A 14,815-nucleotide genomic window follows, 5' to 3' on the forward strand; every position below is an offset into this window, starting at 1 on the left:
TATGTCATTGTTGTATATCTAGCAAAGAGCAATGTTTAAACTTAAAAAATTATTTGGCTAGATTATAAAACATTTTAAGTATAGGGCCCCTGATTCCAAAGGAGGGAGCATAAAGATCAGTTACATTTAAAATGCCCATCTTAGAAATAAAGAGTCCAGCGTGGGCTGTCGGCTTCCTCCGCATGACCTCTGACCCGTCGCCCGCCCTTCAGCCAGCTGGGCCCACGGGGTTGAGAAGCCGGAGCCCGTGCACCCCGAGGCCGAGAGGCCGTCATGGCCAAGTCCCTGGCCCAGATCATTGTAATGGGTGCGCAGGTGGTGGGCAGAGCCTTCGCTCGGGGCCCTGCGACAAGAATTTGCAGCCAGCCGGGCAGCAGCTGACGCCCAAGGACGTGCGGGGCACCAATCCGCAGCCTCATCCAACCTCTCTGGCCTCAGCCTCCAGGAGGCTCAGCAGATTCTCAACATCTCCAAGCTGAATCCCGAGGAGGTCCAGAAGAACTATGAACACCTATTTAAAGTGAACGATAAATCTGTGGGTGGCTCCTTCTACCTGCAGTCAAAGGTTGTCTGGGCCAAGGAGCGTCTGGATGAGGAGCTCAGAATCCAGGCCCAAGAAGACAGAGAGAAAGGTATGACACCCAAAACGTGACTGCTCAGCCCCTCCCACCCCAGCCCACTCCTCATAACTTATAGCTTGGTAATAAATGTCTTTTCCGCAAAAAAAAAAAAAAAAAAAAAAAAAAGTCTCCAGTGTAAAAAAAAGAACAGTGCAAAAAAAAACAAGAGCTAACTTGGAATACAACAAAACCTTTTGTAAGGGCTGGGAAGGTGGCTCAGTGGTACAGCACTTGCCTTGCATGCTCGAGGCCCTGGGTTTGATTCCTCAGCACCACATAAGCAAAAAAAGAAAAAAGCCGGAAGTGGTGCTCTGGCTCAAGTGGTAGAGCGCTAGCCTTGAGCTGAAGAGCTGAGGGACAGCGCCCAGGCCCAGAGTTCAGGCCCCACGACCGGACCCAAAAAAAAAAAAAAAAACCTTTTGTAAAAGTATTTTCATTCTAGGACCAAATCTATTTATGCCTAGCAGAAGAGAAATAATTTCTAAGTAAGTTACAACTAGATTATTTAAATCTGAAGTTGACAAAAAAAAAAAAAAAAAAAAACCTTAAAGACTTACTACTACAAGTATGGAAAATAAGGCCCAGAGAGGTTAAGTAACTTGCTCAAGACTCAGAGCTATTTCCAGGCAAAGTGGCTATCCTGTCACCTTTACAAAGAAATAAAGACTCTTACCTTTGGGTCAATCTCAGCCAGAACATCATTGAGAACTTGCAATAGTTGCATTGGTTCCAGGGAATCAAATGTGATTAAATTATAATTCTTCTTAAAAGGCTCCTTATTGAGATTGTCCACAATGAATTTGATTTGGTCACTCATAATTATGTCTTATATATAACTTTTAAAACTAGAAAGTAAAAATAGGGAAAAAAATCCTCAAAATTGGTAGCAAAACCTGGTGTGGGGGGGGAGAATTTAGTTCTAGCAAGTAGACATAAAAAGGCTATTTTACTGAAAGAAATTGGAGTATAAGGACTTTTTATGAAAGTTACAGCACATACTGTTAATATTTGTCACATTTCTACATTATGCCCCAAATGTGACAGCAATCACCCAAATTAACAAGGACAAAAAAAATAATGCATCCTCCTGTGTTAATATCTCTCCTCTACAACATCATTTTTACCCTGGTGTTAATCATGTAGTTGCAGACATGTTTCTAATCTTTCCCCTTAAATTAGCATCTCACATTTCTTACATAAAAACCTAGAATTAGTTCTCTTGAAAGGCAGAAGCTGAGTGGATAGCACTCCAGCCAGGATATGCCCTCCTCTGTTTCTGCTCTTCCACTGTTGGCTTAAGTGGAGGCCTAGACTTGCCATGCTGAGTTAACTCAGGCCTTCCTTTCTTTTAGTCTTCAATGAGGGAAGTCTCCAATTGTCTGTTTGCCCATCTCCCCCATTCCTAATCATTACAAGGCTTCTCATTGCACATGGTATAAAATCTAAACCTCTTGGATTTTTAAGACTTTAATGACAGCTCCACTTAACCTTCTCAGATGAAACTGAAACCTAAGTCTAAAGAAAATTACCTGGGTGGGTAAGAAAGATCATTAACTTTTTTTTTTTAATGAGTATCTAATTTCTTAACTGCTGAAACAGCTTTATCAAGGTAAATTGCTTTGATGTTAGCAATTAAACAATGGCCTGCTAAAAAACTAAAAAGAAACTATTACCCCAGTGTTCGCTAATAGTAAAAGCTACGAAATGAACAGGTGCTATTTTGCCCAAGACTTAACTTGGGGTGGTCAGCATTTTGCTCTGAAATGGGTTTCTTAATTGGGTGGGTGGAGCTGAATATCTAGAAAACATCAAAACGTTAAAAAAAAGAAAAAAAAAAAGGAAGATAGTACAGCCAGGGTAGTTTATAAATTGGAATTTCCCTTTATCTAAAAGGAAACCTCTACATACGTTAAAAATATCCACATTGGAGGTGCAGGCTCCTGACGAGGGTACTAGCAGTGGTCCACATCACGACTTTCGCATACACTTATAGCTAACTGTAAGTTACTTAGCAATTACCCAAAGGTCTATTCCTTTTTCCTCTTTCAAAACACATGAACCCCCGAATCTGGTCAACCGAGTACAAGGTTTCAAGGAAGGGCACGGAAAGCAGCGGGGCTCCCCGGCCCGGCGGCGCAGCTCTCCGAGGAGCCCCAGCAAAGGTCGGGGACGGCGGCGCGGGCGGGCGGGCGGGCGCCGCGCTCAACGTGAGCCGAGCCGCTCGGGGCGCCCGCCCGCGCCGCGCCGCGCCCGCTCCACGCGGGCCCGCAGCCCCCGCGGCCGGCCCAGCCCGGCGTGGGGGACAGGGGACCCCACGGCCCGCCGGGGCCCCGCGTCCGTTCCTCCGCGGGAGGAAGCGGCCTGGCTGCCGGCGCGGCCCGCGGGCCTGACCCCCGACCCAGCGGCTTCGCCGCTGCGTCCCCCACGCCTCGTGAGAGGGGCCGGGAGCAGGCGGGAGCCCTGTCCTATTTCGGGGTTCGGGGAAGTTTCCGACCGCGAGTTGGCGAGGTTACCTCAAATTCTCCTCACGAAACCACCTCCCCACCCCCCACCCGGAGGCACCCGGCTCCCGCGGGCTCCTAGAGACAGAGACAGCGCCTTGGCAACGGTTGCTAGGCCGCGGCGATACGTCACTTCCGGCGGAAAGGGCTAGGGGCGCGCAGGCGCGCTGGGGGGGGGTCTCACGGCGGGGGCGGGGGGAGCTGACCGGCGCCTGGTCGGGTGCGAGGTGGGGTTCCAAGCTCTGGGCCATCGCTGAGACCTTCTGGGGCTGTTACCCCGACTTCAACGTCCGGCAGATAACCTTCTCCAACGCCCAGCAGCAATATGCGACCAACTTATGCCATAAGTTTTATTCATTTACCAAGCATCCAAGCATGATCAAAGATGATGACTTTTTCATGTGTGCGCTGGTCCTGGGCCTTGAACTCAGGGCCTAGGCGCTATCTCTTGAGTTTTTGTGCTCAAGGCTAGTGCCCTGCCACTGGAACTACAGCTCCATTTCTGGCTTTTTTTGGGGGGGGGGATGGTTAATTGGAAATAAGGGTCTCAGGGAGGGTAGAGTGCATGCCTAACTAATGCATGAACCACTGGGTTCGATTCCTCAGTACCACATACACAGAAAAAGCCAGAAGGGGTACTGTGGCTCAATGGTAGAGCACTAGACTCGAGCAAAATAAGCTCAAGGACAATGCCCAGGCCCTGAGTTTAAGCCGCAGGACTGGCGGGAGGGAGGAGTGGAGGAGTTTCAGGGATTTTTCTGCCCGGGCTGGCCTCTAACTGTAATTCTCTGATCTCAGCCTCCTGAGTGGTTTAGGACTACAGATGGCACTGCTAATAGGCGGTGGTGGATCTCTAAGCAAGGCTGCTGGGGCTTGAAGTGAGGAAGCCTTTGACCTGGGCTTCAAATTGAGGCTTTCAACACAAGCATCTCCAAAGTAGGTTAAACCTAGGAGCAACTGGAGTCTGGCAGGAGTAAAGGACACATTCACCGTCTAGATCTCAGCTTCTGTGTCACATTATTGGGCCACGATGCTTGTACTGGGAATTGATTTTTTTTTAATTCAGTAATTGTTTTTAGTATGCCAAGAGCCTGGGTTGGTGGGGGATTGGCTTTTATAAAGTTCCTTTTGGCTTCTGAGAGGCTCTCCTTGGACACATGCAGAAATAATTAAGTCTTCCTTCTGTTCTTCATGAGTTCACAGCTTGCAGTGTGCATAAGGGTGTTCATGCCCAGGTCACTGAGGAGATTCAGAAACAGGCTGGTTTAGGGGAGGCCTTAGATGCTGGTAGTATTGTGAACCCATCCCTGCTAGCAACCACTGTACTTGTGACAGCAGTTGGTAATGAAAAGAGGGGAAAATAAATGTTCATTCCTCCTTGCTTGAAAACTGGCTTGCCTGCTACTGCAACATTTTAGAAGAGAAACCAGCTACAGATTCAGCACCAAACTTACAACCTCAGAATAATAAATTATGCCCTACACTGAGTTGGCTTCTGGAAATGCAGTGTGAGGCCAGATTTGACCTGGTGCCTCCTTCATAGAACTGACCATCTGGGGCAGAGAGAGGCCATTAAGTGGGGCCAGGACTGAGATAAATGCTAGAAATAAAAGAACCCAATGATGTCGAGACCCAGATGAAGAGCCCCAAGGTTATTCTACAAGGGGAAGGGGGCATGATAGCAGGGAAAGCTCCCATCAGAAAGGGGAAACTTTCAGGCAGAGGAAATAGGCTGTTCCACTGTTGGTCCCACTGCTGGCTGCCTTCAGATGGTTGTGGAACTATCAGGGGAAGATGCTGAGAGAGAAACTGCAACTTCTGCGTTGTTAGATGCTAACAACCATCTGGGAGAGGCAAAAATTAAATCCTTCAAACATAATAAGCCAATATCAGATTTGCACAAGGGATTATACTATTCTGTGTGAGGAGAACTCTGAGCAGCCTGTGTTTGACTGCTGGGCCTGCCATTTTGTAGCCTTGAGAAATTCATTGCTCTCAGCTTTCTCCTGCACAGGGTTGGTGTGCAGATTAAGTGAATTGATACGAGTAAAGCAATTAGCACATATGTGAAATTGGGAAGCTTGGAAGACATTTTACCCTTTTTTGGGGGGAGGAGGGATGTGATGGTCCTGGGGCGTAGGTGCTGTCCCTAACCCACTTTGTGCTCAAAGCTAGCACTCTACCACTTGAGCCAGAGCACCACCAGTTTTTGAGTGGTTAATTGCAGATAAGAGTCTCATAGGGACTTTTCTGCCCTGGCTGGCTTTGAACCATGACCCTCAGATCTCAGCCTCCTGAGTAGCTAGGATTACAGGCGTGAGCCATGGTGCTCGACTTTGTAGCTGACATTTTAACAGATGTTCTGGCCATATTTGACAGCCATTCTTGAAACTTCCATTCCACTCTTCTCTTCCCTCTTCTTTTGTTTTCCCCAGTGGTGCTTGCGTCTGCAGAGTAAATGCTCTACCACTGAGCTTCACCCCCAGTCCTTTTTTCTAATGTGTTACTGAGCTATAATTCACAAGCATACACTTCACCCACTTAAAGTGTACAATTCAATGGCTTTTAGCAAACTCACAGAGGCGTGCCAACATTAGCACTATCTAACCCCTGAGCATTTTCCCTGCTCGAAAAAGAAAGCCTGTCCTCCTCCCACACTCCCTCCTCCTCCTCCCCATCCACCCCACCCCCGGCCCTGGCAACCACTGATTTACTTTGGGTTTCTATGGATTTGCATCTTCTGGACGGCTCACATAAATGGAATCATAAAACCTGTGGCCTTTTGTGCCTGGCTTCTTTCATGGAGCACAGCATCGTCAAGGCTCAATCATAGTGCCGTGTAGCATGCCCCAAGACATCGTTCATTTTAATGGCCAAGTAATGCTTCACTGCATGGTTAGACCACATTTTGTTTATCCACACACTTGCTGATGGACATTTGGACTGTGTCCACTTTGGGGGTATTATAAATAATGCTTCTATGACCTTCTGTGGATAAAGATTCTATTGGCTGATTCAGGTGAGCTGTCCTTTCCAAATTCTACTTAATTGCAAACACTGCAGGGACGAGCTACAGTGCTCCACTCTGGTTCTTCTGAGGGAAGAATCACTCCTGGAAAAGAACAGTTTTCAAGATACAGTTTACATAAGGTAAAAAATAATTTATTACTTTTTATAATTAAGTCCATACTCTTTTCAGGCATGGCTTGATTTAGGAGCTCATAAATATATTCATATCCTACACACACACACACACACACACACACACACACACACACACACACACACATATCCTACACACACACACACACACACACACATCTCTGCCTCTCATCTCTTTGTCCTGTGAATGAGCTGGTGGACAGCATGAAAGTAAACCATTTTCTTCTGGACTTTCAGCAAATTCCAAGGGCTCAAAAAATGTGTTTGACTATTCTATTTTTTTAATGTTTTGGCTTTTATTTCCCCCACTTTTGGGGATTAAACCACCAAGCTACATCGTAATCCTTCATCTCTTTTTTTTCTAATTTATTGTTGTTTCAGAGGTGATACACGTGTGCTCATCAGCTGATAAGTACATTTCCTTTCGTGGGCTGTCATCTGCTCCTTGGTTCTCTCCCCTTCCCTCCCATCACTACCCATGACTTGCATGGCCCTCCATCTTTGTTATTTGATTTGGAGTCAGAGCCTCATTGAGTTCCCTGAGCTGGCTTTGAACTTGGGATCCTCCTGCCACAGCCTCCTGAGCAGTTTGGATTCACAGCACCCAAGATACCCACACCATGTACGGTGGCACCCACCTCAGACTATTCTTGGATAAATTGCTCTCATGGCTGCAGCCATAGACTGGGGGGGGGGATCCCTAAAAGGAAGGGCTGGGTTTGTGACCAGAGACAGAGGTGCCGTGTAAACAGGAGCTTCATGTATGTGTCCCATAACAGGTAGTCAGGGAAGGCTGTTACATCTTTTCTAACATTTTATTTTAGGTGGTATTGGGATTTGAACTCAGAGCTTTGTGTTTGCTAAAGCCAGAACTCTATCATTTGAATCTGCCTCTTGCCCTTTTTTGCTTTCATTATTTTTTTTTTTCATAACATGGTCTTGGGGCTGGGAAGGTGGCTCCGAGGTGGAGTGCTAGCCTAGCATGCATGAAGCCCTGGATTCCATTCCTCAGTACCACATACACAGAAAAAGCCGGAAGTGGTGCTGTGGCTCACGTGGTAGAGTGCTAGCCTTGAGCAAAAGCAGCTCAGGGACAGTGCCCATGCCCTGAGTTCAAGCCCCAGGACTGGCAAAGCAAACAAAGATAATATGGACTTGCACTTTTTGCCCATGCCAGCTTTGACAATCCTAACTACCTCCATCTGTTGCATAGTTGGCATTGCAGTATGAACTGTGAGAAGGAGACTGCCTTGGCTGACCTTAAACTGCGATCCTCCCATCTCTGCCTCCAAAGTAACTAGGATTTCAGGTATAAGCCCCTATGCCTAGCTGGCTGCGACATGGTAAAAGCTGCATAAGGAAACATCACAAGAGGAAGAAGTGGGCATCTCCTAGTTGTGGGGTTACCACACATGAGGACCCCCTTGGTCTCCTTCAAGGGATTATCTTCAATGCAGGAGCTCAGTAATATCACCATGGGGTTCTTTCTCCCCCATCTCATCTAAAACACCTCCAGTCCCTACTCTCCTTGGATAGGTTATTGTTCATTTTAATCTGTGTGTGTGTGTGTGTGTGTGTGTGTGTGTGTGTGTGTGTGTGTGTGTGTGTTGCACCACTAAAGCTGGAACCCAGCACCACTGTGCTTCGTTCCCAGCCCTTTCCACTGTGGAGCGAGGAAGGACTTGGGACCACAGCAGAGCCTCCCATCCTCCAGGTCTCCAAGGAATCTTGTGGATGCCCTGAACACAAGGCCACCAGCCCCTTCTCATTTCAGAACTTCCAAACAAGAACATTTTTTTTAAATGAAGAGTACAGAGAAGCCAAGCCAGCTTTCTGGTTTGGGTATTCAATTTTGACCATTCGTCCTGACCGTGAGATAGTTCTGGATCACGCATGCACATTCGGCAAATGCCAGTTTTCAAGATGCCATCCCCGCGGAGCTGCTGCCCGCATTGTCGCGTCCTTTTAAGACTAGAGAAGCTGACCTGGGCACACGAGCAAATCCGGAAGTGGGTTATTCCGTTCTCCATTAACTGTCATTTAATGCCTTTGCATCTAGGTTACTTGCAGATGAAAGGAATTAAACTGAAATGGAAACCTGAATTGAGGTGGACAGACATTGCCCTGCCTCTGTTCTGGCAGTTTCACCTTTGGGTATGTTGGTAACAGAATGTGCTTTTTTCAAAGGTAACAAAACCAAATCAAACATATGAAGCACTCACCAAAATGGATGAGAATCCAGTGGTCTTAGTAAATGGTTGCCTGGTTCTCAATCATAGTTGGGCAGGTTTGTTTATTTTGTTTGTTTTGTTTGTCAGTCTTGGGGCTTGAACTCAGGGCCCGGGCACTGTTCCTGAGCCTCTTTGTGCTCAAGGCTAGTGATCTACCACTTGAGCCACAGCACCACTTCCAGCTTTTTCTGAGTAGTTATTGGAGAAAGAGTCTCACAGACTTTTCTGCCTGGATTGGCTTCGAACCTCAATCCTTGGATCTCAGCCTCCTGAGTAGCTAGGATTAGAGGATTAGACCAGCGCCCAGATGGCCTAAAGTCTTTGGGAGAGATTATACTGGTTGTCTTCAAGAAGGGGAAAAAAGGCCAGTAGCTTCGAGAGCATGACTAGAAGCCAGGCATTGTGTCTCACTCTTGTAATCCCAGCTAATCAGGCGGACTGTAGTTCAAGGTCAACTCAAGCAGGAAAAAAAATAGAGTGTCTCAAGAAACACGTGGAATACTACTATCCCAGCTAGGTAGGTGGTGTTGGTAGGAGGATCGTGATCCGAGGCTGGACCCCAGGGTAAAAGCATCTTGCCAAGTAAAGGTAATGACCCTCACAGGGCCCGCAAGGAGAACTTAAGAAGTACCAGAAGTAAGGGCTGTCGGTGCTGCTCCTGAGCTTGAAGGAGGGAGAGAAGGGAAGAAAAGTCCAACAGAGCAGCTGAGTGGAGAGGGCTGCTGACCAGAAGATGCTCGATGCCGCCAGCCCTGACCCTACAGTGCTGGGGGGGGGGGGAGGGGTGCTCCCAGGCTGACTAGGCCAACTCTCTGGGGAAGACTACAGAGCTGGGGGTCAATTCTCTTCAGATCCAATTCTATGATGATCAAAACAACAGGCAAAGCCGAGCATGGTAGTATGCACCTGTAGCCCCAGATACTTGAGAAGCAAAGATAGGAGGATCGTGGTTAGAAGGCAGTCACAAAGTGGGCATGGTGGCCCACCCCTGTAATCCCAGCACTTAGGTGATGGGAGCAGGAGAACTCTGTGTTTGAGACCAGCCTAGTTCCAGGCCCACCTGGGCTACATTACAAGACCCTATCTTAAAACAAAAAGCCAGGCACTGGTGGCTCACATCTGGAATCCTAGTTACTCTGGAGGCTGAGCTCTGAGGACCACAGTTCAAAGCCAGTCTGGGCAAGAAAGTTCATGAGACTCTTACCCGAAAAAGCCGAAGTGGCGCTAGCCTTGAGCACAGAGAATCGGGGACAGATCCCAGGCCCTCAGTGTAAGCCCCAGGACTGGCAAAATACAAACCAACAACCAAAACACAAAACCACAACAGGCAGTGTCAGTTGGTTCACTCCCTCAACCCCTCCCACGTCAGCTAATGATTTAGGAAACTGAGGCATGGGGAGTTCATGGTGGGGCCCAGAGCCACCTAGCTAGTGGCTGGCTGAGCCAAGATTCCGACACCCAGCCTTTCCACTGACCCACTGGCCTGCCTCAAAGCCAGCGCCCCAGAGCCTGACAGGCGGCCGGGGGCAGGCCGGCCGGCCGGCCGCCCGGGGGTTTTCTGCACAGGAGGGCTGGCATGCCCGCGCTGTTGGCTTTCTTTCCCCTGGAGCTCTGCCAAGCAGTCTCTCCATTTCCCAGGTAGGATGCATGGTGGGGAATGCAAGCCCACACCTCAGAATCCACGCCGAGGAAGACGGCGTGGAAAGACATCAGCGATGAGGGAGGAAAGGTATCTTTTCACTTCAGGCATCTTTCAAGTGCTTTCTTTTTTTTTTTTTTTTTTTTGTCCCCAGCTTCATGTTTGGTGTATTTATAGAAGTCAGGGGGAGGATGTAAATGTAACCAGCCGCAGAGCTGCGTTTGGAGCCATCAGGAAGCTCCGGGTCCTGCAGGACAAGGTTTGCTAGCAGAGGACCAGCAAAGCCAGGCCCAGCAGGACAGCCCGCCCCGCCGTCCTGCCCAGCGCCCAGACCTCCGCATCCTCCCGGGCTGATGACGTCAAAGCAGGCTTTGCGAGGAGGCCAGGGCTGGGATCTGAATCCAACTGACAGGCAAGTGGATGAATGGACAAATGAATCACAGCGTGTGCCGACAGGAGAATGTGGGTCTACCACAAAAAGAAATGAATTACTGCCACAGGATAAGCCTGGAGATGCCACGCTGAGGGGAAAACAAAGGAAAAAGAAAAAGAAACAGTCACAAAAGGCCACCTGACTGTATGACTCCTCCCACAGGAAATAGGGAGGATAGGCGTTCCACAGAGACAGAAATGGATTTGTGTTTGCCACAGGCAAGGTGAAGGAGATAATGTAGGGCAAGTCTTTAATGGATTCAGAATTTCCCTTTGGGCGATGAGAATGTTCTAAAAAGACAGTTATAAAATATCATGAATTTCCTGAATGCTACTGAATTGTTCCCTTTAAAAGTAGTTGGTTTTGCCAGGGGCTGGTGAGTCACACCTGTGATCCTAGCTACTCCAGAGGTTCAGATCTTAGGATCCCAGTTCGAACCCTAGCCTGGGCAGGAAAGTCTCCGAGACTCCTCTCTTCAATAAACTACTCAGAAAAAGCCAAAAGTGGCGCTGTGGCTCAAGTGGCAGAGCACTAGCCTAGGCCCAGAGTCCAGAGTTCAGGCCCCAGGACCAGCAAAGATAAATAAATAAAATAGTTGGTTTTATATTATGGAAATTTCATCTTAAAAAAAACCAAAAACAAGCCGGGTGCTGGCTCCTGCTTGTAATCCTAGATACTCAGGAGGCTGAGATCTGAAGATCATGGTTCAAAGCCAACCCAGGCAAGAAAGTCCATGAAACTGTTTTTTTTTTGGTCGGTCATGGGCCTTGAACTCTGGGCCTGGGCAATGTCCCTCAGCTCTTCAGCTCAAGGCGAGCGCTCTACAACTTGAGCTACAGTGCCACTTCCAGTTTCCTGGTGGTTTATTGGAGATAGGAGTCTCATGGTCTTTCCTGCCCGGGCTGGCTTTGAACCGCAATCCTCAGATCTCAGCCTCCTGAGTAGCTAGGATTACAGGCGTGAGCCACCAGCGCCCGGCTCATGAAACTCTTATCTCCAATAAACCACTAGAAAACCAGAAGTGGTGCTGTGGTTCAAGCAGTAGAGTGCTTGCCTTGAACTGAAGAGTGTAGGGACAGCACCCAGGCCCAGACTTCAAGCCCCATGACCTACCAAAAAAAAACAAAAAGAAAACAAAATCTACCAGATGGATAGTCTGCCCTTGAGAGATTAACCAGTCTACCCAAGACTTCCAAATCTTTCTGCTCTGTCCACTTGGGTCCCAGGTGCCTCATGACATAGGCCTAATCTCATTACTGTCTGCTTCTCTCTTGCAGCCTCAGCCCCAGGACCTTTGCACAGCTGTTTCTTCTACCTGGCTATTCTATCCCTGGCTGTCCACAAGCCTGGTTCCTTTCTCAATCAAGAATGATCTCAGTTCAAATGTTTATTTCTCAACAAGACCTTCCTTAAAGTTAGCACCTCTGGGGAGCTGGTAGCTCATACCTGTAATCCCAGCTACACAGGAAGCTAAAATCTAAGGACTGCAATGTGAAGCCAGCCCCAACAGAAAAGTCTGTGAGATTCTATTTTTTTTTTTTTTTTTGGTCCAATTGTGGGGCCTGAACTCTGGGCCTGGGCGCTGTCCCTCAGCTCTTCAGCTCAAGGCTAGCGCTCTACCACTTGAGCCACAGCGCCACTTCCGGCTTTTTTCTTATGTGGTGCTGAGGAATCGAACCCAGGGCCTCAGGCATGCAAGGCAAGCGCTCTACCACTGAGCCACCTTCCCAGCCCCAAGTCTGTGAGATTCTTATCTCCAATGAACCACCAAGAAGCCTGAAGTAGAAATGTGGTTTGAGTGGAAGCTAAGGGACGGTGCTCAGGCCCTGAGTTCCAGCCCGGTACCAGCATACACACACATAACAATTGCTCTCCGTGTATCTGTGCCCCTACTGTGTGCCAGGCAGGTCGAGCTGTTCCTGCATTGACAAGGGACAAAACACACCACGCCTGCTCAGTGGGTATTTTCGCTCCCACAGCAGCAGAGAACCGAGTGGGTGCTGATGCTACTTGGACTGAGAAGAAAGTGGCGGTCAGTGTACACAGTTCAGGCAGCTAAAAACATCTCCCCCGACACCCCATCCTCTCCCTGCATCGTCGATGCTGGGTTTTGCCCAGAGATGGGTCTGTGCGAGCCCAGACCACAATTCCTGCCAGAGTTTCTCAGAAGACGCAAACTCGCTCTTCCGGGAATCGGCCAGGGCCGTGGGGACAGGCTCATCCTATGACCTCAGGCGTCTCTGCCCCCCCCACTCCGTGACGCCACCTCACACCTGGGATGGTGTAGATTTGACCACAGATCTCACTCACCCCGTCTTATCGGCATGTGACACCCCCAAGTAGCTGGGGCACCAGGCCGGGCAGAGAATGCAGCTCAGTAAAAATAAACCTGCCACATTCTTTGGCAGCCCCCTGCCCCTTCCCGCTCCCCAGCCGTCCATCCATCCATCCATCCACACACGGCTGCAAGGAGAGAAAGAGAGAGAGAGAGAGAGAGAGAGAGAGAGAGAGAGAGAGAGAGAGAGATCACCTTATATGGGAACATGCGCAGACAATGTGCGGCAATGGCTTGGAGGGCAGCAGAGGTCAGATACCAGACAGATGGAAGAAATTAAACATGGGACAGCCGTGTTCTGCGCCCAGAAAACAGCTCTTGTTTCACAGCGAGGCCGCACAAAGCTGGCTGCGTTTCCTTTTTTGCCTAAGCTGAAGGGGATGTGCGTCCTAACTCCATGCGCCTTCGGCCCTGGCTCCCGCCGGCTCAGCTGGCAGAGGTTTCAATCCTTTAAAGTCTTTCTCCTGACAAACCAAATTCCTTACTGCAAATAAAAGGAAAACAATGGCCCTGTTTCTTAAGAGTTTCCCGTCTTTTTCCAAAGCACATAAATTAGTGGTTAATGAGTAAATAATCTTGTTTCTCCTTTCCTTCCTCCCTCAATCTCTCCCTCCCTCCCTTCCTTCTTTCCTTCCTTTCTTTTCTACCTTCCTTCCTTCCTCCTTTCTTCCACAGATATCTAGGATCAGTTGTGTCTCATACATTGAGCCAGAGGCTGAGAAAATGAGGATAGATACTATTTGTTGACTTGCATTCATTTGGCAGATATCTCAAGAATTAACCAGCCGGGCGCTGGTGGCTCACGCCTGTAATCCTAGCTACTCAGGAGGCTGAGATCTGAGGATTGCGGTTCAAAGCCAGCCGGGGCAGGAAAGACCGTGAGACTCCTATCTCCAATAAACCACCAGAAAACCGGAAATGGCACTGTGGCTCAAGTGGTAGAGCGCTCGTCTTGAGCTGAAGAGCTGAGGGACAGCGCCCAGGCCGAGTTCAGGCCCCCACGACCGACAAAAAAAAAAAAAAAAGAATTAACCATAATTTACTTAGCATCATTTCTGTTGCAGTCTTTCTTTCTGTCTCTTTCGATCTTTTCCTTCCTTCCTTCCTTTTTCTTTTCTTTTCTTTCTGTCTTTCTTTTTTAATGTCAGTATAAGGCTTGAACTCAGGGCCCCTGGATCTGCTGTCTTAGCTTAAGGTTAGCCCACGACCACTTGAATCAGCTCCACGCTGCTTTTTGTCTTATTCATTGGTGGTAAGAGTCTCACAGACTTTCCTATCAAGGCTGGGTTTGAACTGGGATCCTCAGATCTTGGCTGAGTAGCTAGGATTACAGGCATGAGCCCCAGGCACCAGGCTGGTACAGTCATTGACAGCATAGACTGCTGGTCTAGAATCCCCCGGTCCCTGTGCTTGTGGATCATAGGAGAGTGAAAGAAAGGAAAACGTAGACTTTGAATAAATTATTCCTTTGGGGTTTCAAGACATTGAGTTCCTGTCATTATCATCTGCACTTAACAGCCTTAGTGCTGTGAAGATTTTGGCTGCAGAAGTCTTTGTGGTCAAGGGCTGAGCTGTGCATTGTGGGATATTTAGCAGTATCTGACCTCTAACCTCTACCCAGCAGTAGTGACCACCTTTTCTCTCAACTGTAACAATAACAACAACAACAACAAAGTCTCCACATATGGACAAATGTCTGGAGGTGGGGCAAGGGACAAAGTCACGCTCCCTGCTAGCTGGCTCTACAGCTGAGGAATCAGAAACTTCCTGAAGGTCGTGCCTCTGTAAGTCAGTAGAACTCAAAGCAAAGCGGTGGTGCTAACACTGGAGAGTCGTGAGTCTGGATAGTGGCATATTTCATTCTTTCATGCCACAAAATAGAAGTCTTGCCCAG

The 14,815-nt window shown here is 48.4% G+C and overlaps 1 protein-coding gene and 1 pseudogene across 3 annotated transcripts in view; one reads left to right on the forward strand and one right to left on the reverse strand.

The window, feature by feature from the left end:
• LOC138840929 (intraflagellar transport protein 81 homolog) overlaps positions 1-14,815 on the reverse strand; it is a 154,808-nt gene that overhangs the window by 92,103 nt on the left and 47,890 nt on the right. For all 3 annotated transcript variants that reach the window (XM_070041363.1, XM_070041365.1, XM_070041364.1), the window contains exon 3: positions 1,294-1,465. In XM_070041363.1, coding sequence (XP_069897464.1) covers positions 1,294-1,437 — 144 coding nt within the window. In that variant the 5' untranslated portion in view covers positions 1,438-1,465. The remainder of the gene's footprint in view (positions 1-1,293; positions 1,466-14,815) is intronic.
• On the forward strand, positions 274-725 carry LOC138840906 (mitochondrial import inner membrane translocase subunit TIM16-like; annotated as a pseudogene).

This window comes from Dipodomys merriami, unplaced genomic scaffold (assembly GCF_024711535.1).
Source record: "Dipodomys merriami isolate MVZ:Mamm:240054 unplaced genomic scaffold, mDipMer1.0.p SCAF_307, whole genome shotgun sequence".
NCBI classification, from domain to species: Eukaryota; Metazoa; Chordata; class Mammalia; order Rodentia; family Heteromyidae; genus Dipodomys; species Dipodomys merriami.